The sequence below is a fragment of the Lonchura striata genome, chromosome 2 (genome assembly GCF_046129695.1).
Source record: "Lonchura striata isolate bLonStr1 chromosome 2, bLonStr1.mat, whole genome shotgun sequence".
Classification (NCBI taxonomy): domain Eukaryota; kingdom Metazoa; phylum Chordata; class Aves; order Passeriformes; family Estrildidae; genus Lonchura; species Lonchura striata.
In genome coordinates this window covers 26883303-26906346 of record NC_134604.1, presented here as the reverse complement: position 1 = coordinate 26906346, position 23044 = coordinate 26883303, and the positions used below count along the sequence as shown (strand labels likewise).

At 42.1% G+C, this 23044-nt stretch overlaps 1 protein-coding gene across 1 annotated transcript; it reads right to left on the bottom strand.

Annotated features, from left to right (window-relative positions):
* Positions 1–57: 57 nt before the first annotated feature.
* CHD1L (chromodomain helicase DNA binding protein 1 like) lies at positions 58–22985 on the bottom strand. The gene is made up of 23 exons (XM_021548970.2): positions 22852–22985; positions 21157–21269; positions 20302–20408; positions 18926–19040; positions 18543–18574; positions 16397–16478; positions 14956–15118; positions 14403–14558; positions 13219–13311; positions 12681–12777; positions 11295–11368; positions 10087–10197; positions 8386–8500; positions 7805–7958; positions 6549–6714; positions 5083–5228; positions 4551–4714; positions 3723–3931; positions 2624–2722; positions 1815–1885; positions 1447–1561; positions 1103–1211; positions 58–395 (listed from the first exon to the last, which is right to left on the bottom strand). The coding sequence occupies exons 1-23, from the start codon at positions 22946–22948 to the stop codon at positions 317–319; spliced, it is 2667 nt and encodes an 888-aa protein (XP_021404645.2). The 5' UTR covers positions 22949–22985; the 3' UTR covers positions 58–316.
* Between the last annotated feature and the right edge of the window lie 59 nt (positions 22986–23044).

Genomic DNA, 23044 nt, shown 5'->3' with positions numbered 1-23044 from the left:
AAACAATACTGTATTCCAAGCTCTAACAATAACTTAATGTAAAGGATAACAATGGACTGTCAGTTAAAAGTTTAATTTTCCACCTCTGAAAGAGATCTGGGATTGAGCCAAGATCCTTCCTCTTTGGACTCTGAAGCCAGAGAGAGTCTCATTCCACTCCAGAGTCACTGACAACATGCAAATGTCAGGGCCAGTCACAGCAGAGAGGTACAGGTGTGAATAATGGTTGTGCAACCCATGTTTCTGACATGAATGCACATGGACTGCCTGAGTGATGGTCGTTCTTGTGCATGTTCTTGGTGAAATTACTTCATCTTCATGGCTTTGAGACTGCTGTTGAAGATGTATATGGCTGTGAAGCAGAGGAAGAACCTTTATTCCTAGAGAAGTAGTATCTAATAGAATGTCAAGGAAATGCTGTCAAGTGTCAACAAGTACCAGACAATATGTCCACTAACAGATTTACCAAGGGAAGAGAGCCAAAATGTTCTGAATACTTTTGTCTTTGTTTCAGGTTTTTGGTTTCAAGGAATTGCTGACAGTGTTAGTATAGCAAATGCATGTCTTCCAAGAGAAGGGACAAAACAGAGCCTCCTTGTAAACCTGCTTCCTTCCGTGGAAGGTGAAAGCCTTCCTAAGCCTGTCCTAACACACCAACTTTCATCATGTTCAGCAAAGGAAGCAGGCTATCACCTGTTTGGAACATTGTAATGTTTTTTTTATATTCTCACTTTTGCTGCTTTCTGAGTCACTTCCCTTAATCTGAAATTCCAGTCATGTCCCCCACAGATGTGGCATATACAGGTAAGTCCATTCTGTCAACAGAAGACTTGCACCTGGCTCTAACAAATCCTGACAGGCACGCTGAATCACACTCATCTGTCATTATCACCCAAAATGCTAAGTCTTCAGTGTGGAATGAGTACCTGGATGCTGTCAGAAATGCTGGATGCTGACAGCAAAGTGAGAGAAACCAGATTTTTTAGCTGGACTGTGGCATCTGTGCTTTGCCTTACTTCCTTACTTGGCACTTACCAAGATCTTTACAGGATCATTTCAGTACTAGATGGTGAACGGGATGAGACACACTCCTAAAGGATACATAAGAGTGGGCACACCCCGAGCTGCCAGGTGCTTTTGGATGAGCCGCTCGGTGCCGTACCAGTTGAAGCCTTTTGTTGCATACCCAATCCGTGGAAGATGCACTGTTGCTGAGAAGGAGGGAACAGAGAGTGCACACTCTTCAGCAGAAGATACACATACAGAAAGCAATCTGGAAAAGACTTCAAGCTACCCAGCAAAGAATAGAAGAAATACTTTTGAGCAGCCTATCTGCAATGGAGATCTCCACTTCAGAAAAAAACAACAGAGAGGTACAAATTGGACATCATCTTTAGGTGCAACCACACATGTATGGATTCACTGTTCTACTGCAAAGACACTTACCATTCCTTTTCTTGGCTACTAAATAAATCTTCTTCAGGCCCTTTTCCAAAGCTGACAGTTTAATGCCAGACAAGTTGTTGGACCGATCCCGGTGCTGAGCTACAATCAAGGCCAGCTAAGGAGAAAACACAAAAAATTGAAATAGAATCTATATACAGTCCTAAGAGACACAGTGACAGTGCTGGAAAACTGCATTAATAACTTTTGCCTTTAATAAATAAAACAAGAACTCATTATCTCTGATATTTAACTGCAATTTAGCCATTCAGTAATCAGTGTCATTATTGTGAAAAAGACATAAGGTTCATTTCACACAGCTTCAAAAACATATGGATAGAGCAAAACACGAAAAAGCTTCTCATTCTCACCAAATCTTGTCCTTTTTTCCTGGATTTTTTATCATCAATAGGGAATAACAGGGTTCCTCCTAACTCCAGATCTGTCCAAAAAAAGAACAGGACAACAATAAAAAATCAGTCCTGAAGAATAAACAAGCAGTCAATGAAGCAGTCAAATTCTTCACTGTCAAATTCTGTATTATTCTCTAAGACTGTATCTCCTTATGATGGTTTCAGCAGTCAGATCCTTTGCCCACAGAAGCAAGACAAACATTTTCCCCTGAGCCACACAATCACACACACACATCCCGATTAAAGACAACAAATGGAAAGAGAGACACCAAAATGAGAAGAAAGCAACTCCCAGGAAATTAGAAATATCTAGCAAGATGTTAATTCCTAGCCAGCTGCAGTTATCTCAAAACTGGTAATATATGATCAGGAAAAGATTAGTGCTTCATGGGAAGCAAAGGCTCAGCTGAATGGTGCCTGAGGTGGCTTTCATCCTTCCTGAAAGCACTTTCAGAGAAGATTAAGTTCTCTGTCTTATTTAGTGAAAAATATTTTGTGAATAATGTAGAAGTTTGGAGTTTTTTCCCCTTTATTAATGACTTGCAGAATGAATTGGAATGATCAACCCCTATTCAAAGTTCTAACACTCCAAACAAGCCAAGTCAAAGCACCTGCTGAATTACTACTTTCAGATCTAGGGATGCACATATCCAGAGAAAGAGTAAAACATGAGTATTGAGGTATCCAGGCACTTCACTCCTGCAGTGTCAGTGGGGTTTTAACCTCTTTCAAGTATCTTGGCCTCAGGTCATATTTCCATCTCTTACCTTTCATCTTTCCTGCCATCTCATATATTTGCCTTGGCTGATCAGAACGAGCCTCCAGAGCAGTGAATAAACCACCCCTTCCCCAGCGGCCAGAGTCATCTAGAATGAAATAACAAGTTAGATTCTTTTCAGAAGTGAGATTGAGACCACCCCTGCAGGAAAGGCACCTGCTCTGTACACAGGCAATGAATGATTATCAAAACCAGATATGAGAACTACACACAAACTCAAGTCAACCACTATTCAATGGACTATTCTAAAGGATAAACCTCAGCCCTGGATCAAAACAATGCAGAAAAATTCCTTACTGTTCACTAAGAATGCTGAAACAAGTACTAACCATAGGACTGAACATATAAACCTGACAGTATCCTCACATACAGATACAGAGCATGCATGTAATATGTGGTGCCTTGGGCTTCCCACACCAGGTGTTTGATATTTGCAGTCTTTCACTTCTACTTGGCATTTGAACTTCAAACATGAGCTTTCATGCACAGTGTAGCATAAGCTAAAGCAGGTGATGACAATTTGCTGTAGCCCTGGACAGAGAGCAACTCTAACACTGCTTCAGGAGGAGCTCCATAATGTGACTTTATCTCCCTCAGCTTTATTGTATTAAAAGAGGGCCTTAAGAGACTAGCCTAGAGCCTCTGTACTGTCAGTACTGAGAGACAACCACTAACAGACTCTGACCTCAGCCTCTGGAAGTGTCCGTCTCTCTCTCCTGATCAGAAAAAGAAGATGACTTTCAGCATCTCAGTTTGATTCCTACAGGTTCCACAGGATAAACAAAAGGCCCTACTCTCAGGAACTGTCATAATTTAGACATAGATATAAAATTTCAAGCCCTACAGGCACCTTTGAAGAGGTTTACCCATAAATCCAGAGCAGGCATGCAAAGACCCTTGCACACCTTGCTAGTACTTATGTGGGATATATATGCTGGAGTAGAGGCTGTATTGCCTCTGTACCACTTGAGATTAAGTCAGACTCAAATCCAAATGATTTCAGAATTAGAAACTATTGAACCATTAGACACAAGTCAGCTCCCTTGTTCACCCCACCCAACAATACTCCTGTTGTTCACAAGTCCCACCTAGGCAATGGACAATGATGGCATCTTCCTCTTCTGCTTGGGGGTGGGTTACATCTCCCATGACGTATTTAATATAGTTCTGGCCTCCATCTTTGTAATCTAAATTCACATTCCACCCCAACTCATCCTCCTCAAACTCTTCCTCGGAGCCACTTTCCTCTGAAGGAAGGCAGGTAGATATGTAATGATTGGCCTCCCACCAGGCCATCCTGAAACCAAGAGAAGAGGATGTTCAATGAAAATCAAAGGTGAGGGTTTCAAAAACAGCTTGGTTTAAATCATTGCAGTGAAACACAGGAGACCTAGACCTGCATTCCCTCTGCTCCCTCCCCATTTTAGGCCAGAACAAAGGTTACCAAAGTTCTTATTTATAATATTAACAGCCATGTGCCTATGTGATAAGCCAATTGCAGGCATGGAAAAAGTGAGCACATAGCAAAGGGCAAGGAGCTACTTGGAGTGGAAGAAAAGGAAGAATATCTGGGAAACAAGAAGGAGAAAGTTAAGACGTGCCAGAGAGTCACAGATATCAGACCAATTTGTAGGTGCCAACTGTGACACTTCAGAAAGCTTCTCCCAAACACTCACTGATTGTACAGTCAGACATGGGGTTCTTGTTCAGGCCATCCTCTATGAATTAAAGTAGAGGTAAAATCAGGCAGGGTATGAAGGAGGTAAGAACCCTTGCTAGGGACTCAAGCCATTTTTCCACTTTCACATTCCCATGTTATACAGTTTGAGCATATTACTTCCATCAATCAGACACATTCCAAGAGTACAGTGCAACAGACATCAATTTACAAGTAGCAGATGCAATGCAAACCATACTTTTTCTTGTGTTCTGCCTCTGCTTTTGCTGCCTTCTTTTCCTCCATGAGCCTTGCTCTCTTTGCTGCTGCTTCTTGGCGTTTCTTCCTCCGAGCCTCTAGCTCCTCTTCACTCAGCAAATGCTTCCTCCTGCCTGACTGTTCCCAAAGGCCTGTGAGAAGGGCCTGGAGAAAGAAAAAGGTACCACAGAAACAAACTGCTCATCTTAAAGCCATGCCTGATGCCTTCCTTAGCTTACATTCCTTTCCCATTTGTTGACTTGTCCACAAGTCTTAATCATCACAACACAATTGTCACATAATACGTGGTTTAGTGACCTGAGTTAACAGAAGTGCCCTCTACAGCATCTCTCAGATCTGTTAGCGGAACTGCTGAATTGTCAAGCCCTGATTCCAGAGCCAGCTTTAGTACACTGACATCCCAATTTTTTAACATGCCTTCTGCAAGCTGTAGGTAAAGAGAGAGAACTGCCAAGTTTCATTTTTCACATGCAAATGAAAGAACATCATGTTCCCTGTCACATCTGCCTTACGTTTGCTTTGTTCCGGAGAGCTCTCCCTTCCTTACTGGTCTCTTCAATAAATGCCTTCTGAAGGTCCAAAAGCTGATCAAATGCTTTTTTGTCTTCTCTGCTGGGTTCTTTTGAATAATCTTTGCCTTCATACACGTACATGTGATCTTTAAAAAATAATTTAAAAGTGTGAAAAGGTACAGAAACCTACTAACACCCAAAATGTACAGTAAGATAAAAAAAAAAAAACCAAAACTGGCTCTTCTGTGACATTGTTCTACCCTCAGCAGAGAAAGATCTTCACTCTCACAACTTTTTGGTATGATCAGAATCAGTATCATGTAGAAATGGGAGAATCAAGATTTCCTTCCTCTGACAAAAGCTTTTAATTTAACATAATTTAACATGTTTAGACTGGCAAGGAATTCTTCTTCCTATTTCATTAAATTATTTTAAATTGTGGTTCTATTGCTGTTCTCTTTGGTCATTCCATCTCTGCCAGTGGAGAATTCATTCAGCTCTGCTATGTAGTTACAGGCAGCTCTTGAAAAGGGACAGCAAGTTTTTGCTTTTGACTTCCCAAATGAAATGCAAGTACAGAACTCTGTCAGCCCAGGGTTGCTGCTCACCACATGAGTTATTCTCCCTATACCTATTACACAGTGTGGTACCACTGCCCCTCTTTTAAGTCACCACCAGAAAATACCTCTCTTTGCTAACTCTCAGCAAATAATTACTCATTGCTGGCAACTGCTGCTAGATGGACAATAACTATCCTGCAGAGCCATACTTCAGCTTCAGTCACAAATCTATATCTAAGTGCTACTGTGTACCCAGACAAAAACTCAGTCTTTCTCTGGGAAAGAAGGCACTGGAATAAGGAATTAATTTTAGAATTTATTTTCATGTAGTACAGGGCTATGAAAAACTAACCACAACTGGGTGACAATTGGGCTGGAAAGCAGAGTTTTGAAGACAGAGTAAGTTTGTTTTAGTTCTATAGACACTATGACTCTGCATTTCTTACCTCACCTTTTGGATTTTCATAGCCAATAATCCTTTATTTGGAGATAAAAAAATGAAACACCTGCTACACAGCCTTTCCTTAACTTACTCTAACATCTCCAAAACTGTAGATCTGTCTTAATGGCTCTCTGTGGGAAAAGCAATAGCTACAATATCACTGTTTCCCCATTTCTCAGGAATCTTCATCTGAGGTACTAAAATATGAAAAGGAATTCAACTCCTAGTCACCAAAACTGGGCAAGTATTGTTAACATTATCTTACAAACAGGCAAATAAGGACAGAAAAAAAGAACAAAAATACCAATAGACTCAGAAATAAAGTTTGTGGATAGGCCACAAACAAAAACCAAGTAACTTAATTACAATTCTGCTTTTCTTCTTTCCTGAGAAATGACACCCCTGCTTGGGAAGCCTTCTTTACCAGCACTCAAGTGACACAGCTATTTAGATTCTTAACTTACTCTCTGTATCCTCCTCTTCATTCTCTTCCTTTTGTGGCAGCACAGTCTCCATTATCCACTGCCCTCCTTTGGTCTCTCCAAGGATGTTTTCCAGCTCCACATCCTGTACAGTACTTCCCTCAGAGGAGAGCAATTTATCCAGGCCAAATTTCAAGATTTCACTCAGCTTTAACAAAGAGAAGGGGAAGTTCAGTATTATTATCTCTAATTCCATGTCAATCCCAGTGTCTCAAACTTCTCAAGCTCAAATGCAAAGGATGTATGAGTGGTGGAACCTAAGCTTTAAGGCTGCCTGTCAAAATACTTATTCTTTAACATGCCCCATTCTCCCAACACCTAATGGGACAAGCCCCAACAACATTTCTCCCCTAATCATAACTCATCCAGACTTGAACAGTCGTTTTTCTTCAGGGCTAAATGACAAAATTACACTATACTGACTGCATTCAAGCAGCTTTCTTCATAGTCAGAAAGGCCAGGCTTGCTTTTGCCCTCAACTCGTTTAAAACAAAAGCCTAAATACCATAAAAATCCAGGGGGAGAAAAATATCAGCATGGAATTTCCTATGGGCTCAGTTCCACTTCTCCCACAGAAACTTTAATTGCTGACATACATACAAATGGGGCAAGGAGGGCCGGCAGAGGGGGAAAGGATACACTAAATCCAAACCTCTCCTAAGTTTAGCTGCACATAGGGAATATATTCCCTTAAGTGTCACTTCACTTGATGCTTTGAAGCCAAGTTCTCAACACAAACCTCAGCTTTCAGGTCAGAATTATAAACTGACTCCTGAGACACTGTATTTGCCAAGAGGCCAAAAGAAGGCTGACCGAGTTTCAGGCTAACAACCAAAAGCTGACTAGGTTATCACCTGACTTCTTATCAGCTCTGCTTGTGAGAGAAAAGCACGCGAGACAGATCAGTTTGAGAAGCAATGAGTCCAGCTTCCACTTTTTACAATTTCCACTAATTAGAATTAAAAAACAAGTAAGACAAAGAAAGGTTCTGTCTTCCCCTCTTCTGCAAGACAACACACCCTTTTTCCACAATGAATGCACTTCAAAATTGCAAAAACTGTCTTCAAACATCAGATGCTGTCTGGACCTGGCATGTCGTTTTTGTTCCTACATACAAAAGCTGTCACGTCAATGCACAACTGTTTGCAGAGGTTCAAATCCAATGTAAACACAGAAACATTCTGGGACATTTCTAAGGTGGTTACTGGAGTTAAATTGAGGATACAACTCTGGTTTACCTGTAACTCTGCTGATCCCTGAGGCTTGGGTGCTCCCAGAGCAAACTGCCCCCCTTCAACAATGGCATTGGTCAGCCGGAGCTTGGAGGCAGCTCTTCGGTAGATTATTTCTTCAACTGTATCTCGCCCAATCAAACGGATAATTTTTACAGGCCTTGGAAAGTTTAAGAAAATTCTTATTACTTACTTCGTTTTGAGGTGCACTAAGGTATTTACTATCCCCTCACCCACTCCTTTGGTAAGTAAAGAAGGTAAGAACAAAATGAGCAAAAATAATCAGCAGAAATGTGATGTTGATACAATTCTGCTTGACACAGGATAAATGCTCACTGCAAAAGTGCAGGCAAACCTCCACCCTCCATCTCCTATTCCAAATTTACAAAGTTCCCACCCTGGATACATGACAAGGACAAGACTGTATGAGGTTTAAGTTGGAAAATGAAGACAAAAAATCCTCTCTGCTCCCCTTTGATCTTCAGTCTATCTTCATATTTTAACCTTCCATTGCCTGTGGAAGGGGAAAGTAATACTGTGAGGCCAAGATAGTCAGCAACCAAACCACAAGTAGTGATATTTCTCACTTGTGCTGCCCAATCCGGTGAGCTCTTGCTATTGCTTGCAAGTCATTTTGTGGGTTAAAATCACTATCAGTAAAAATAACTGTATCTGCTGCTGTCAGATTCATGCCAACTCCACCTACAAACAAAAGAAGGTCATAACATATGTCACCAACAGAAAAGAAAGGAGAAGCTAGAGAATTTACGCTGTGCAAAGTTCTGTCAGATGTGATCAACTGTATCTAATCCAATCCATCTCTCAAACCCAAATCTAAGTCTCATAAGGATCTAGACAGATGGGTAAGCCTTCCTTTTCCACTTTCCAGCTGTCTGAAACAGTCCAAAAAAATAAGCTGTACAATGCAATGTAATCAAAAAACATAGGGTGTGAGTGAACCAATGCAAAAGGGACTGATTGTCAAGACTGATGAACATAGACATAATTCTTCTGCTGGCAGGCAGATTATCCATGCAAGGACTGGCTTCCCTGAAGTGGCAAGGGATTGCCCAAGTCATGACTTGGCTGCAGCACACAGCCAGATGCAAGTGCACCACTGAAACAGTGGAAAACACCAAGCCAAACTATACAATAACCAGGGCCCAGGCGTTTTATGAGACTTTAAGGTTTTGAGGTTAGAACTTGGGCTCTCATGAAATAAAAATATTTTAAAAAACCCATTTAATTTTACATTTTATAAGATCTCTACTGTGACCACATTGTGTAGTTAAGGAGGGGAGAGCCTGCTGCCTTACATTTCCCCCAGCTCATGACAAGACACCTTCCCTGTAATCAGAACATCCCTGCAAGTGGAGACAGTCATGCACCTGAACATCTGTCCATAATATAACAATAGCAACACTGTTAGCACACCTGCTCCCAGCTGAATACAAGATGCTTTAGGCCACACATAGCAGTGTGCAGTAAAAAACAACCCTAAGTCTGGCTGGCATGGGAGGGAGAGCTCAGGCACCATGGTGATAGACATACATACTCCTGACACACATCCAGCATTAGGCTCTTCCCTTCACTATCCCTGTGTGCTTCTCCCTGTGCACTGTAGTGCAGGCTCATCAAGACAAGTCTAACCAGAAGGCCAGAGGAAGACCTGGTTCCAGTTTGATGTTTGAGACCAAGCAGTGTGGATTCCTCCTCTGGAGACAAGCAGAAGCTTGGCTCTGTGCTTGTATGAACAGAGACAGGGAGGTTTGAAACTGTGTAGAAGACACACATCTGCCTGGGGAGCAAAGAGGGGAAGCAGCACAGATGGCAGTCCCATGGAGTTCTCTGCAGCCCCGGGACAGTAAAAGACTCTCGTTTCAGTCTGTCTGCCAGCTAAAGAGCACATTCATGTTCAGCAAACTTGAGAAGCAATTCCACCAGCTTACTTAAAAGAAGTCTGTTCCTGCCTAAAGTCTGATGCTTGCAGAAATAAAATGGTAGTGAGATTCCTTAAGCTCAAACTGGCACAGAGACAGGCATTATGGAACTTGGAATAAAATAAACTCAAGAGGCTGCAATTTGAAAAGGATCTTGGCATCAGCTGCCAAAAGGAAAGCACAGAAACCAGATGTCCTAGATGAGAGACCCAAGTTCAGGATGTGTCCTGTCTCCCTCAAAAAGCCCCCACACAAGCAGGCTCTGCAGGATTCAGAATTCCCTAAAACCTTGCCAGAGGGAATAAAATAAGAGTGCAGAAGCAAGATGGTTTGTCTCTCCTTACTTACCTGCTCTGGTGCTCAACAGGAAGATAAAGATGGGCTGTTGACCAAAGTTCTTGATGGCAAGGTGTCTCTCCTCACCCCTAACAGAGCCATCCAGCCGCTCATAGCTGTAGCCTTTCCAAACAAACAGCGTGAATGTTTATGAAATTTTGCCTTTACTCTTACCCTCTTACCTCATTCTCTGTTGTCTCACTGCTGTCCTGAATCTTTTTTTTGCCAAATCCTACTGACTTGGTTCTCATTTAATTGCCTTAAATTCCTTCATTTTTTTCCCAGTTAAACCTCATATAAACTGAGGTAATGACCCTAACTTCCAGATTGACTGTTGGTAAAGAGCAATTTAGCTGACTCTGAAGCAGAGACTCTAAGCATTTAATTTACTGCTTGGAAACACAGCAGGAAAATTCAGAGACCAAGTAAAAGAACATTAGCACACAGTCCCATTTCAGACTATGTTGTGCTGGCTGTTGGCCCCACCAAGCAGGCCAAGAACCATCAGATCCTCCTTATCCAAATCCCACGGCCTTCAGTGTGCTTTGCTGTGAGCATGCAGTATGGAATATGGCACTACATTTGGCTTTATCCTACATTATTAGTCGTCCAAAACCATAAACACCAAACAAAAGCCTCTTTCATGGGAAATCCTAAGTAGGCACGGAGCCACGTGGATTGAAACAAAAGAAAACGTCCCAAGAACACATCGCTAACCTTGCCAAAAATGGTCTGATCCAACCTGCCCTCAGACATGTTGGGGCCCCACTGTCAACAACTGTTTTAATCAAAAAATAATTTCCTGGTATAACTGTGGCTCAGTTTGTGTTTTGTGCTGGACAAAGTGAATCTAGAGCAAGCCTATTGCCTTTACTGCAATTACTTCACAACACAGGTACCCAGCTGAACACAGGTATATAATGAAACATTGCTACCCTGCCATTGTTAGCTCCATTTCTTCAAGGCACAAAAGATGAAGCTACTTTGAATAACACTTAACTGCCAGCTCATTTCAGGAAGCTGGTTAGAGCAAAGAGCTGAACTCAAGACCCTCCAACTCACAGAGCTGCTGCAGGAATATGGTCCCTGCCTACTAAGAACCAAAAAATCTTAATCACATTCCTTTATCCATCCCAGGTGGATCAAACAAGATCACAGGAACAATATATGACAGAGATCATTAGGATAAGCCCTCTCCTATCAAAGTGTGCAGAACATACCTCTATAGTCCATGTAGTCCTGTAGGATATCGAGCAGTTGAGTCATCTGAGAAAAGAGCAACACGCGGTGGCCACTGCAAGAACATGAAACCCTGTGATCCTCAGCATGCTGTGACAGCACTTCAGTGTGCTGGGGGGACACAATAGCTTAACCAATCATTATTAGTCCCTGGTAATGCAGCAAGGCTGTGTCCCAGAATCACGGCCCATTCCCTCACATTTTCAGCTCCACATCTAAATTAAATCAGTTAAGCTTTATCTGCCATCAGCATTTGCCCTGTGCAGAGTGTAGAGTCAGAGAAGTAACAGGGCTCTGGCACAGCTGTGCTGCTGGCTAGATACAGGCTGGTGAGAAGAATATCTAAAAGGACCCTGAGCTTCAGCCTAGCATGATTAGGTCTTCTTCATCATATGATTGCTCTCAAATCACACACTACAATGCATTTGAAATACTGGGAAAATGTAGTATCGGCATCTCTGTGACAGCAGAACATCTCCTTCTCCAGCAAATGACCTTCAAGCTCTACCTACAAAGGTGTGTTAGAAATCAACTCTCCTCCCTCCCAGCCCTAGGCTTCAGACAGTGCTCTGTTTAAATCAGACTTCACCCTAGAGCAGAACAAAGACATTTTCAAGTCCAGAATTTGCACAGGGTTGGTCCTGCAGAAAAGACATTCAGTGAAGACGTAGCCACTCACAAGGTGCTACACAGCAGGACAAACACAACAAAATCACATCAGAACTTCACAAGGGCTGTTGAAGATCTGCCCTTTGGTCTTTGGATTCCAGGATCTGAACTCACCAGAGCATAACACAAGGGGTTCTGAACATCAATCCCAAACTTCTGAAGTTTCAGCTTAGTCTTGGGTTTTTCTTTTCCACATTTAGCATGGATTGTGCCTCCCAGGCTAACATAGGCATGCTAGCACAAAGGAACTCAACTGAGGCATTAGAAACCACTCTCAGGAAACTCACAATCAAAGCAGATATGCTGAATGCCAAGTCACATGGTTATTGTGCTAGGTTCTCAAATATAGCAAATATGAGAGCAAGTGAGAGAGTTAGTCAAATGCTTTGAGAAATGCTAGTGCAAATGCACCTGAAAGTATCTGTCCATAATATAACAACAATAGCAATACTGTTAGCACACCTGCTTCCAGCTGAATACAAGATGCTTTGGACAGACATACCAGTGTGCAGGAATCTTCAAGGTTCCTCTATCATCTCCAATACATATTTTTTTACTTCTTTCAGGTAGTAATGTGGAATAAACAGGCCAGTGCTTGTGTTGTGATGAATAACTGCTCAGTCTATGGCTAAATAACGTAGTTTGCTTTCCCAGTTTACTTTTTCTCCCTATGTTAACCCCATCCCAACATGACATACCCAGCATACAAGAATGAAAGGAGTTTATCCAACAAATGCATCTTCCCACTAGCTTCAACAATATGGTCTCCAATCTCAAAGGGTTCTGGCTCAACACCTGGAAAAGAAAGGAGTTTCAAAAGAAGAGTTAATACCACAGAAATAACAATTCTGTGGTAAACCTCAGTGGATCTGCACTGTCGCTTTTGCTGAGCGGAGCCATATGATGCTTGCTTGAGAGGTGATGGTCCTTCTCTATCTCCAAATAACACCCAAAGTAGTTCACAAAGCATTGTGATTTCTTTGTTTAGATTACAGGGGACATAGAAATAGAAAGCTGCAGTCAGAAACTCAGACTTCACACAGTCTCCTACTTTATTTGTCATTATTGATGAACTGTCATGTGTTGGAACTGGTCACAAACTCACAGCTGCTACTGATTCAAGTACAAGAGTGTTTATTACTTGCTTCTTTTAAGCATTACACTAATAATAGAAAACCACTGTATAAATCAGCAAAGTTATATTTTCTGTTCCAAAAGAGAACATTGCTTTCCTACCATTGAAGAGGTATGGGTGGGCAACACACTTCCGAAGCTGAATTAAGACATTCTGGAGTGTAACCTTCCTTCCAGTTTCATTTTCAAATGCATCTGGAACAAAGAGCAGAGAAAAAAACAGAGCAGGGAAGCCCATGCTCCATTAATGGCTGTGACTAGGAATGTCTTGGTACTAAGCCCTGCACTGAAGTGCTTCAGCACTGGAGTATTTCTCTCTGTGAACCACATCGAATTTGAATTTCCCATCTCAAGACTAATACATCTGTTTTCATAGGCCAAAAAAAAATTTCCCTCACACTTTTTGGACAAGCTTTTAGAAATAAGACCCTGATTAGCACTACTTTGCCTTGTCAGACTCACTGAACTTTCTGGACTCCCTGGAAAAGGTCACTGTAATTTTTCTGAGTGAAATCATCAAAATAAGTGAAAGAAATTTGGTGCAGTTCATTTGCATTTTCAAAAAAAAAAAAAAATACGGCACAGTCAAGATCTCCTGGGCAACAAGATCTCCTTGTTGCATTTTTCTGAAGAACAAAAAAAAATGCATGTTCATATGCTAATTAGAGTAGAAGATGAAGTTTCGTATTTTCTGGGTGATGTTCATGCAAAGTGCTAGAAAACCCTAGAAGAACAAAGCATCTGCAATTCCCCAGTTTTAATTTTTCTACAAAAAATAAGCACTCACAAGCCATATGATGGTAGTGGTTGCATTGTCTACATAACCCTGCAGTTTCCCAAAAAACTCCTATCTGCATCCAGTAGGTTGAAATTTGCTTTACGGTATCTGTGCTACTATTAGAAAATTTGTAGAGAACCGCAGATCCAAAATTTCTTTTGTTTGAATACAAAAACATGCAACAGGACCAGGGTTTACCTTGTGATAAGTATTTTTAATTTCTTTAATTACTTTGAGACTGCCCAAAGCAGATCCTCAAGCTGACCCTTCCTAGCTTGCAATACCTGATCAATAGATCAATACATATGTCTCTTATTTGCCACAAGCTAAAATCAAAAATTAAGCAACCCAAATCTGGCATATTTATTCTGTACATACTCTGCAGACCAAAGTAACTTCTGCTTCTTTACAACAGAGCATGCATGTACAACAGGAATTAGTTTGCACATACAAAAGGAATTAGTTTTGTTTTTAAAAATCATTTATAGACTTCAAAATGCCCAGTTACCTAGATCTTTTGTCAAAATAGCCTTGTAATACTTCTTCTGCAGAGCTGACATTCCATGGTACAGAACCACTTCCACCTTCTTTGGCAGCTCTGCAGCCACCTCAGATTTGACTCTCCGAAGCAGAAATGGCTGCAGAAGACTGTGCAATTCTTTGGCTATGGAGAGGCAGGGAAAAATTTAAAAAAAAAACCAAAAAACCCCCAAAAATCCACCCAAAACCAACAAAAACAGAGGAGAATGCTGTGGTAAAGGTAAGGAATTTATACAATACCTTCAGTAGCACTCTTTCAAAATAAATGTAAAAGGAATCTCACATCTATTGGTGAAATCAAGCCACATTTTACAGAGAAACAAAAACATAGCTGCATGCCTGCAACATTTGGGAGCTACATTAAAAAAGCTCTTGCCTTGAAAGTAATCATTAGGTTTTGTAGCTTTATTTTAAAGCTTGTCACCATTAAAAGAAAGCAAATAAAGAGGACACAACATGTTTGTTTCCTAGTCAAGATAAAAGCTGGTTCTGACTGAAGTGTAATGTTGCTTATTACTGACCTGGCTCACTCTCCTTTTCAATACCTTGGTAATACTCAACAAACTCTTTCACTTGTTCCTGAGGAAAGATGTCAGGTTCAATAAGGCTGAGTAAGGAGTACAGTTCCTGCAGGCTGTTCTGGATTGGAGTGCCTGTGAGTAGCAGGCTGAAGCCTATTGAGAACTGAAAAAAAAAAAAACCAGCAATAAAACAAAATTATTAGGAAAAAGTATCTGCAAAGAAAAGTTAGTTAATATACAAGTCCACCCACGCCACTCTTAGGCTTAACTTAGAAGATGAGTGGCAGCACAGAACTGCTTGCAGAATGCTGCAGATTTGCCAAAACTATTCAAACATGAGGTATGGTGTGACAGTCAAACAGCTCCAAACTGACTAGGCTGGCACCAGTGCAAGGAATTCAGTGTAAGCAAAATAAGAACAAAGTACAAAACTGACTCCATTAAAATGCTCAGGTCCATGCAGCCTACAGTCTAATACTGCACACTAGATGTTAGATAAGGAGGGATAACGGGAAAATGCAGTTGGAATAGGACCGTGAAATGAAACTGTGTCAGACTAAGTTCCATTTCTGTTTGCTGGGTAACTCTGACAAACATAGGAACATTATCAGGTCCATGTTGCTCACAGTAACCCCCATAAAGAGACTTGGGAAATACATTTACCTTTGGAAAGATACAAATTTATCTCAAGTTTGGTAATAGAAAATAGGTTAGGAGGAGAGATGAGATAAGTCACATCTATTTTTTTTTTTTTGTGATTATAACCAAAGCTCCTGAATTATAGACATCATGGACAATATATTCAGAACATGTAAGACTTTCAGGAATTCAATAAAACCCCCTATTTTCCAAGGTGTATTGTATGCATTGTTACTGATGCCAGCACACACCAAATGCTTATGTTTCACTGCCATTACAAGAAGTGCAGCCTTCACTCAGGCATTTGTGCTGCTCTGACAGGGCAGGGTATTTTGGAAGCTGGAGGAATTCTCCTAATCCCTGTGAACAAGGGTGGCTCCATTAAATGGGACAGTGGAAGTCAGTAGCTCAAGACTTGAGCTCTCATTAGCTAGACAAGGGCTCCTTCACCCTGCCAGAGCTAGAGATGGCCTCTTGTTGCTTAGGTCAGCCAGACATCTACTTCTGCAGTAGCACAGCTGTGGTTCAGCACCATGTCTGGCTGTTTTACTTTTTCAAGTCTTTCAAATTGCTCCAACATGGCAAGCCCAAACATGAAGCAGAATGAGAGGGAAGCTCCAAATACTGCCCACCGCCATGCAAAGCCAACAAGGCCTTTATCTCTCTGCCACTAAATATGGGAATCTTTTCAGCAGCCCTGATGGAAACAAGTGATGATTCAGAGTTTAATGCTCTGGGAACAAACAGAGAATCTGAAAAGAGAAAGGTCTTAAGACACTAGAAGATAGATTAGTTACTTTACCTCAGAAAGTGTCTTGTAAAGCAGAGAATTTTGATTTTTCAGTCTGTGAGCTTCATCTACAACCAAGGCAGCCCAGTTAAAGCTGAACAAGCAAAAAAAAGCATCTTCAGTTAGGGGCTGACAATTCATTCTTGTAAGTACAAAAGGACCAAAGTAAGTGGCTTGGCTCAACTTGAGGTGGGGTCCTATCCCATGAACAACCAGCAAATATCAAAAGTGGGGTAGAATTCACAGGTACTGTTTTTTGAAGAGCTGACGCAGTTTTTTAACTATAGTCTGGGTGAGTTTTTTCTGAAATCAAAACTAACAAAATTCACTTGAATTTTTGCTTCTCTCTCCACCCGTTACTACCAGGAAAATGACATAAACACAGGTTTGTTGAACATTCAAAGAGGTCTCTGATTTGGAAAAAGACACATGAAACTAGGCCCTAGCACCTGTGCAAAAACGTAGCAATGATCATGAGGCAGTGACGGAAGAGTGATCCCAAGGCTTTTGCAAATCACCCAACACAGGAGCTTCAACTTATTCTGTGTTCATACAGCTCTATGCAGAGAGTCCTCTAGCAGGCTGCAGTATCACTGGTGATCCAGTAGATGCACTAGGCTTAATTGAAACTCCACATCTTCTCAAGACCCAGTGTTTGTGCCTCCTTATCACTAGGGTTTCAACTTCCACATCGGAGTAATTTCCAGGGGAGGGAAAGCATGAACCTCCATCTTCTCTCACCCACACACTTCTCCTCCCAGTGGAATACAACATCTGAAACCACCGTGACCTACATTCTTCCTAAATAGCCTGTTTGCCTTGATTTTGCTCTCTGCTATATCAGAGAGGTTCTCCATTGCCAGAACAATCAAGTGTGTCATTACTCTTATTCTATGAGCTCAGGAGCTTAATTGCAGGACTCTGCACTGTGAAGCACTGCAGAACCTCATGTGCAGAGTGGAGTCTGATCCCCCATCTATTCCATTAGAGCATGGCTCTTGCTCAACTCATTTGTGCTGTTACACTGCTTGTAGGGAGTAGTGGTGGGGAGACATCTGATAACTCTGACCCTCCTTTACAAAGTGCTCCAAATGCTCCCACACAGAACAAGGTACAAATGATTAGCAACCACTTTTTTTCAAAAGAGAGACTAAAGGGCAAAACTCTGAATTTGAGTGATATGGCTTTGAGGTTATTTGTTAGCTTTAGAAATAGGAAATTACTTGGAGCTGACACTTTTGTGATACTAGGGCTGGCTACGTGCTCTCCCTGGGTGCTACATACCTAGGCTACACTTTAAAATAAACGGAATAATATGCGGCAATGCAGAACGTGATATGAAACTGTAAGGACAATACAGTCACGGCTATCTTTCATTAGACCTGGTTTCTACTATGATGTGTAGACAGTCTGCTACTTCCAGCAGTGGCCAAGGACAGGTGCTTTGCTGAAAGACAGGAGGGTGCCCATTGTAAGCCTGACTAGTCCTGACAGACACAAAATTGTGCCAGCAGGGGACACTGAATTTGTGCTTCTACAAAGATACTGAGCCATTCATTATGTACAGCTGCCCCCAGCATTTGTCATAGCACCATTGCGAGGCACTGGCACTTCTGCTAAGAAAAAAGGAAAATTCCTTCCCATTTCAAGTGCAGATGCCTGTGGAATTCTGCATAACCATGACAGTACCTCCTACAGGCTGAATTTCAGCTGAATAATCAGGCTTTGTAGAAGGTGTAATGTTTCACAAGCCCTCCACAGCTTTGACTGTGAGGCAATAAACTTCAGGACATGGTATTAGCACATTATCACTGTTATATAACGCAGGTCAGTTTCAGTGAATATTGCAACTAATACCTTTATAACTTGAAGCTCTTGAGGATATCCTCTGCTGGACTGATACTTAATGTACTGCTGTAAGTCACTGTGTCACATTGCTTTGAGTTAACTGGCTTGAAAACTGTCCTTGGGGGAAGTTCACATATATTTTAGCTGATATTAAAGACTGAAAGTTGGAAAAGACAAAATTCTGATCACAAGCCAATAACATCCCTGTCTCTTGTGAAACAACACAGAGTCTTACACATAGAAATATCCACTTAAGAAATCATTGACAGCTATCCAGACTTAAATTCAAAGAAATTAAAACCAGACTCACGACTTTAGAAATGCTGCATCTTTCAGGCAAATCTGCAATGAAAGAAAATGGACTGTGATTTGTGATTTAAGTAAATACATCAGTTAAGAAACAGAGCATTTTTCTGTCTGCCTGCAAACTATGGTGAAATGGAGCAGAGTGGAACGAAGGCACTTACTACCTGAGGAAGAAAAATGACAGTTACATGACACCTTCAGCATGTCATGGCTTAACATCACACACCCTCTCACTCACACCCCACCCATGAAGAGGGGGGAAGAGAATTGGAAGTGTAAAAGTGAGAAAACTTGTGGGCTAACAAGGCATGAACTGGGTGGTACAGAGGAATAAAAAAGGCTAGAAAAACTTGCGTCCCCCTTTCAAGTGACAAAGGCATCACGTACCTCGTATGTTGTCAGAAGTGTAGGGAAGTGAGAGTCCCCTTTCAGATTCTCTTGCAGTTTGGGTCGCTCTTCCTTGCTGCCTACATAGGATATGAAAGAAAGACCAGGAGCAAACCTGTTGTTAAGAGAAAGACAGAAAAAACAGTGAGCCAAGCTAAGTCTTTTCATGTGTTTATGACCCTGGACCTCACTGCACAGATGATGAGAATTCCTGTCCAAACACCCTACACTCCTGTGAGATGTGTCTGGCTCTCAGCTTTTGAATCTCACTCCTCCATAATTTTCACCTCAGGTTGGCACTTCCACTGTTGGCTGTGGTTTCAACAAGTCCTAAATAAACCTGCATTCTTTTAGGTGTAAGAGTCCAAGGCAGATGATTCAAAACCAGTCTCATGACCTAACTGCTATTCTGAACTGAAAAATGTTCATAAGAAGCAGGTGAATGAATACAGTTGGCCCATATAAGGCCAAAGAATTGGCCTAAATAATTCTAAAATAAAGACAAAAATGTTTGCAGCAAAGAGGTCCAAGTCAGGGTCTCAAATATATTCTCTCAGTCAAAAATCAGTTCCAATTGTAGGGACCATAAAATTTCTCCTAATTTAATCCCATCACTATTATTTACCTAATACTCCTTCTGGAAAGCTGCACTGTTGATCTATGAAGGACTGCAGTTTCTCCCAACTATTCCAACCCAAAATCTATCCATATCAGGCCAGCTCACTTCAGAATGTAACCTGCATGACTTCAGATGCAGAGAGACAGCATCAGCTGACAGCCACACAGACAGACTTCTGTTCTAACCTTTAACTTCTAGCCCTTCCTCTTACAAAGAGTCTGTGGGCTACAGACCAGAAATGTACATATTTCAGGCACAGCAGATACACATCAGCACTGTCACCCCAGTGAGGATGGGCTGCATGCACAGCTGTGATGTATTTTGATGTATTGTGTGTGATGTATTTTGTGTGCATATGTAAGCATGCCCCCAAACTTGGGTCTTACCTTTTATTATGAAGATTCCTAGCTGTCTTCAGCAGATTTTGCCTAAGAGAGGCTGAGCAGGGAGGGTTGCAAATCAATAAAAAGCAAGGAGCTAGTGGAAGCATTTAGACTGAAAGTCAGCCAATAATATAGGATGGATGGGTTCATGTATACCACAGCATTGTAAAGACTATGCATTAACTGCATAGTCTGCATTGATTTGTTGGCTTAGTAGCAGCTTCCCTTTTTACTTTCTTTCCCTTTGAAAGGATAAAAAGGAAGTATTGGAGTGAGCACATTTGAAAACAATCTCTGCAATCTTGCAACTTGCAAACCTTGCAATTGCAAGTATGAGCAATAATACAGTAAACCAGACAACTGTTGAAACTTACCTCTCCAGCTCTTCCTTCCAGTTGCTCAGAACTGACAGAGGACAAAGTATCAGAAATCTCTCTTTGTTTGATAACTTTTTTGTCAAATAAAGAAGTAGAGAAATGGTCTAAAAGGCAAGGAAAATATTTTTTTATAACAAGGGAAGGGTTCAACCCGATAGCCTGATCCTACATAGCTGTCTCCTTGCTGAGCTTTGCAGATAGTTTCCATAGGTTCATTATCACAAATCAGAGTTAAGAGAATATCAAGTGGGATACAGACAAAAAGGCTTAAATCCTAAAACATGACCTCCATATATGAAGCCCCTTTCTTGCACAGTCACAAACCTGGTCTACCATGCATCACTTTCTAAAACTATTTGTAATTTAAGCCCTATTGAATAAAATCAGCTGATCCAAAGCACAGTCATTTTCCAAAAAAACTTAAACCCACTGAAAAACTTTAAAAAAATCCAACAAACTTCTGAAAAAATTAGACTTATACATTTTAATCCATATGCTGACAAACACAAAAACCCCCTGGTGCAAGTGCATCAAAAGGACATTATTTTGCCTGTACTGGCTGTGTATTGTGCCTTCAGCTCTGCACACTATGAATTATGCATTAAGATGTTTGGATAAAATGGCCACTCGTCTTTTTACAAAACCCTGAAACCCATTTGGTGTTACACAGGACTTAACTCAGGACTGGTTTTAAGTGGTTAAGGACTGAAAGAGACAATGAGCTCTCACTTGAGTATGGAATTCTGAAGGAGTGGGGGGGAATCAGTAAGGTACTTTTTCAATTTGCAGAAATACTAAGCTAAAACCCCAAAAATTTAAGCAAAGATAATTTTCCAGAAGAAGAAGACACACCTGACAAGTCTTCCCAAGGCCCATCTCATCACCCAGGATACAGCCATGCTGGACTTCATAGCATTGCACCAGCCAGTTTACACCTTCTAATTGATAGGGACGAAGTTTAATGCCTGGGAATAAAAGTGATTTGTTACACTTACAGTCACTTAATGCATTCCATACACACACTAGGAACAGGTCCTGCCCAGAACATATGCCTTACAGGAAAAGCACAGCAGCATTCAGAAGAAGCTAGTTTACCTTCCTGGATAGCAAAGACCCCAATGTAATTGCAATTAAATTAAAGTATATTCAGAAACTTGCACAAAAATGCCCTGAGCCATGGCAGTCAAGGAGCCATCCTTGACTGTGCAAAAGACCTGACCTAGTAATTAGGCTGGTACTTTGCATTCCTAAAAGAAAGCTTAATTTTCAGCCTGAATCACTTTTTAAAATATTAAAGTAAGTATTAGAGCCAGGGACATGCTTTAGGCTACCAGAAATACTTCTCACAATCTATTATTGTATAATAATAATTTCTTAACAAGATGTTTTCCATTTTTCTCTACTTAAAGCCAAAGCAGACCTCCACTATAGGCCACTATGACTACTACCACCATTGCAATCCTTACTATGGGGCATGATATGTCAAAATGAATACAAAACAAATCACATAGGAGTTGGCAAGACCTTTCCTTGTGCTTGGACTCAAGTGCTGTGTATTCTGGCATTGCTGCCCTCTCCTCCCTGGGAAAATGTGCACACTGCGTGCATGAAGTAACTCACCAGCCCGCAGGCTACACAAACCCAAACCAGCCCAGGGACTGAGGTGAGGACTTCCAGCACCTAAGGAAAATGTGTGGGCAGGATGGATTGCCCTGGCGTTCCCCTTTAACATCACCCTCCAGGCAGCCGAAAGCACTTTAATTGACATCCACTTCCAGGCCACTGAATAGGCCAACCCTTGCTCACCTTATCCCCGAAGCACAGAGCTGCCTGAGGCTGTGCGGAGGCACCAGGAGGGTTTAAGCCAGGCTCAGCCCTGGCCCAAACACCACCTAGCCACAAAGCCAGGCAGAGGGACTACAGCACCCAGGGAAGGCTGGCACAGAGTATGGCAGCAATGCCATCTCTGCAGCAACTGCAGCTCACTTTGACACGCTTGGGAGCCAATTTATTTGCACCTTTATTTATTTCCAGCCTAGGGGGGGTGTTAGTACAGAGCTCAGACAACTCAGAGAACTGAGGTTGTCCAGGCTGGACAACAGAAGGTTTCCTGGTGACCTACTTGAGGCCTTTCAGGAACTTTCAGGAAAGATGGGCAAGACTGTTTACAGGAGCCTGCAGTGACAGGACAAGAGGGAATCTGTTCAAATTGAAACAGAATATATTTAGAATAGACATTAGCGGAAAAAAAATCTTTACTGTGAGGATGGTGAGCCACTGGAACACGTTGCCCAAGGAAGTTGTGGATGTCCCATCCCTGGAGGTGCTCAAGGCCAAGTCGGATGGGGCTTTGGGCAACCTGGTCTAGACGGAGGCGTCCCTGCTCACGGCAGGGGGGTTGGAACTGGATAATCTTCAAGGTCCCCTTCCAACGCCAGCCATTCAGTGAGCTGGGCAGCCCCAGGCAGCGCGGGCCCCTCCCGCCACCTCTGACAGCACCGCACCGCTCAGGCTCCCTGCCGCCCCTTTCCCCCGCTCCCCGCTGACCTGTCAGCCCCCACCGCTGCACGTCCGCCTCCTGCACGCCCGCAGCCCCGGCCCGGGCGCCGCCGGCGCGGCGGAGCGCCCGGGAGAAGCGGGACATGGCGGGGCGTCAGTCACCGCTCCGCCGCGCGTTCCCGCCGCCCGAGCCCGGCTGCGGGCGGGGCCAGCCCCGGCTCCGCCCCGGCAGCGGGAGGGC

Bases quoted from the DNA above. Each gene is read 5' to 3' on its own strand.
- CHD1L (XM_021548970.2), bottom strand. From the start codon at position 22,948: ATGTCCCGCTTCTCCCGGGCGCTCCGCCGCGCCGGCGGCGCCCGGGCC. The intron at 15,119-16,396 runs GTAAAGTAACTA...TTTTTTTTTCAG, and splicing joins TTTACAAGACACTTTCTGAG to TTCTCAATAGGCTTCAGCCT. The intron at 1,562-1,814 runs GTGAGAATGAGA...TTTTCTCCTTAG, and splicing joins GGAAAAAAGGACAAGATTTG to CTGGCCTTGATTGTAGCTCA.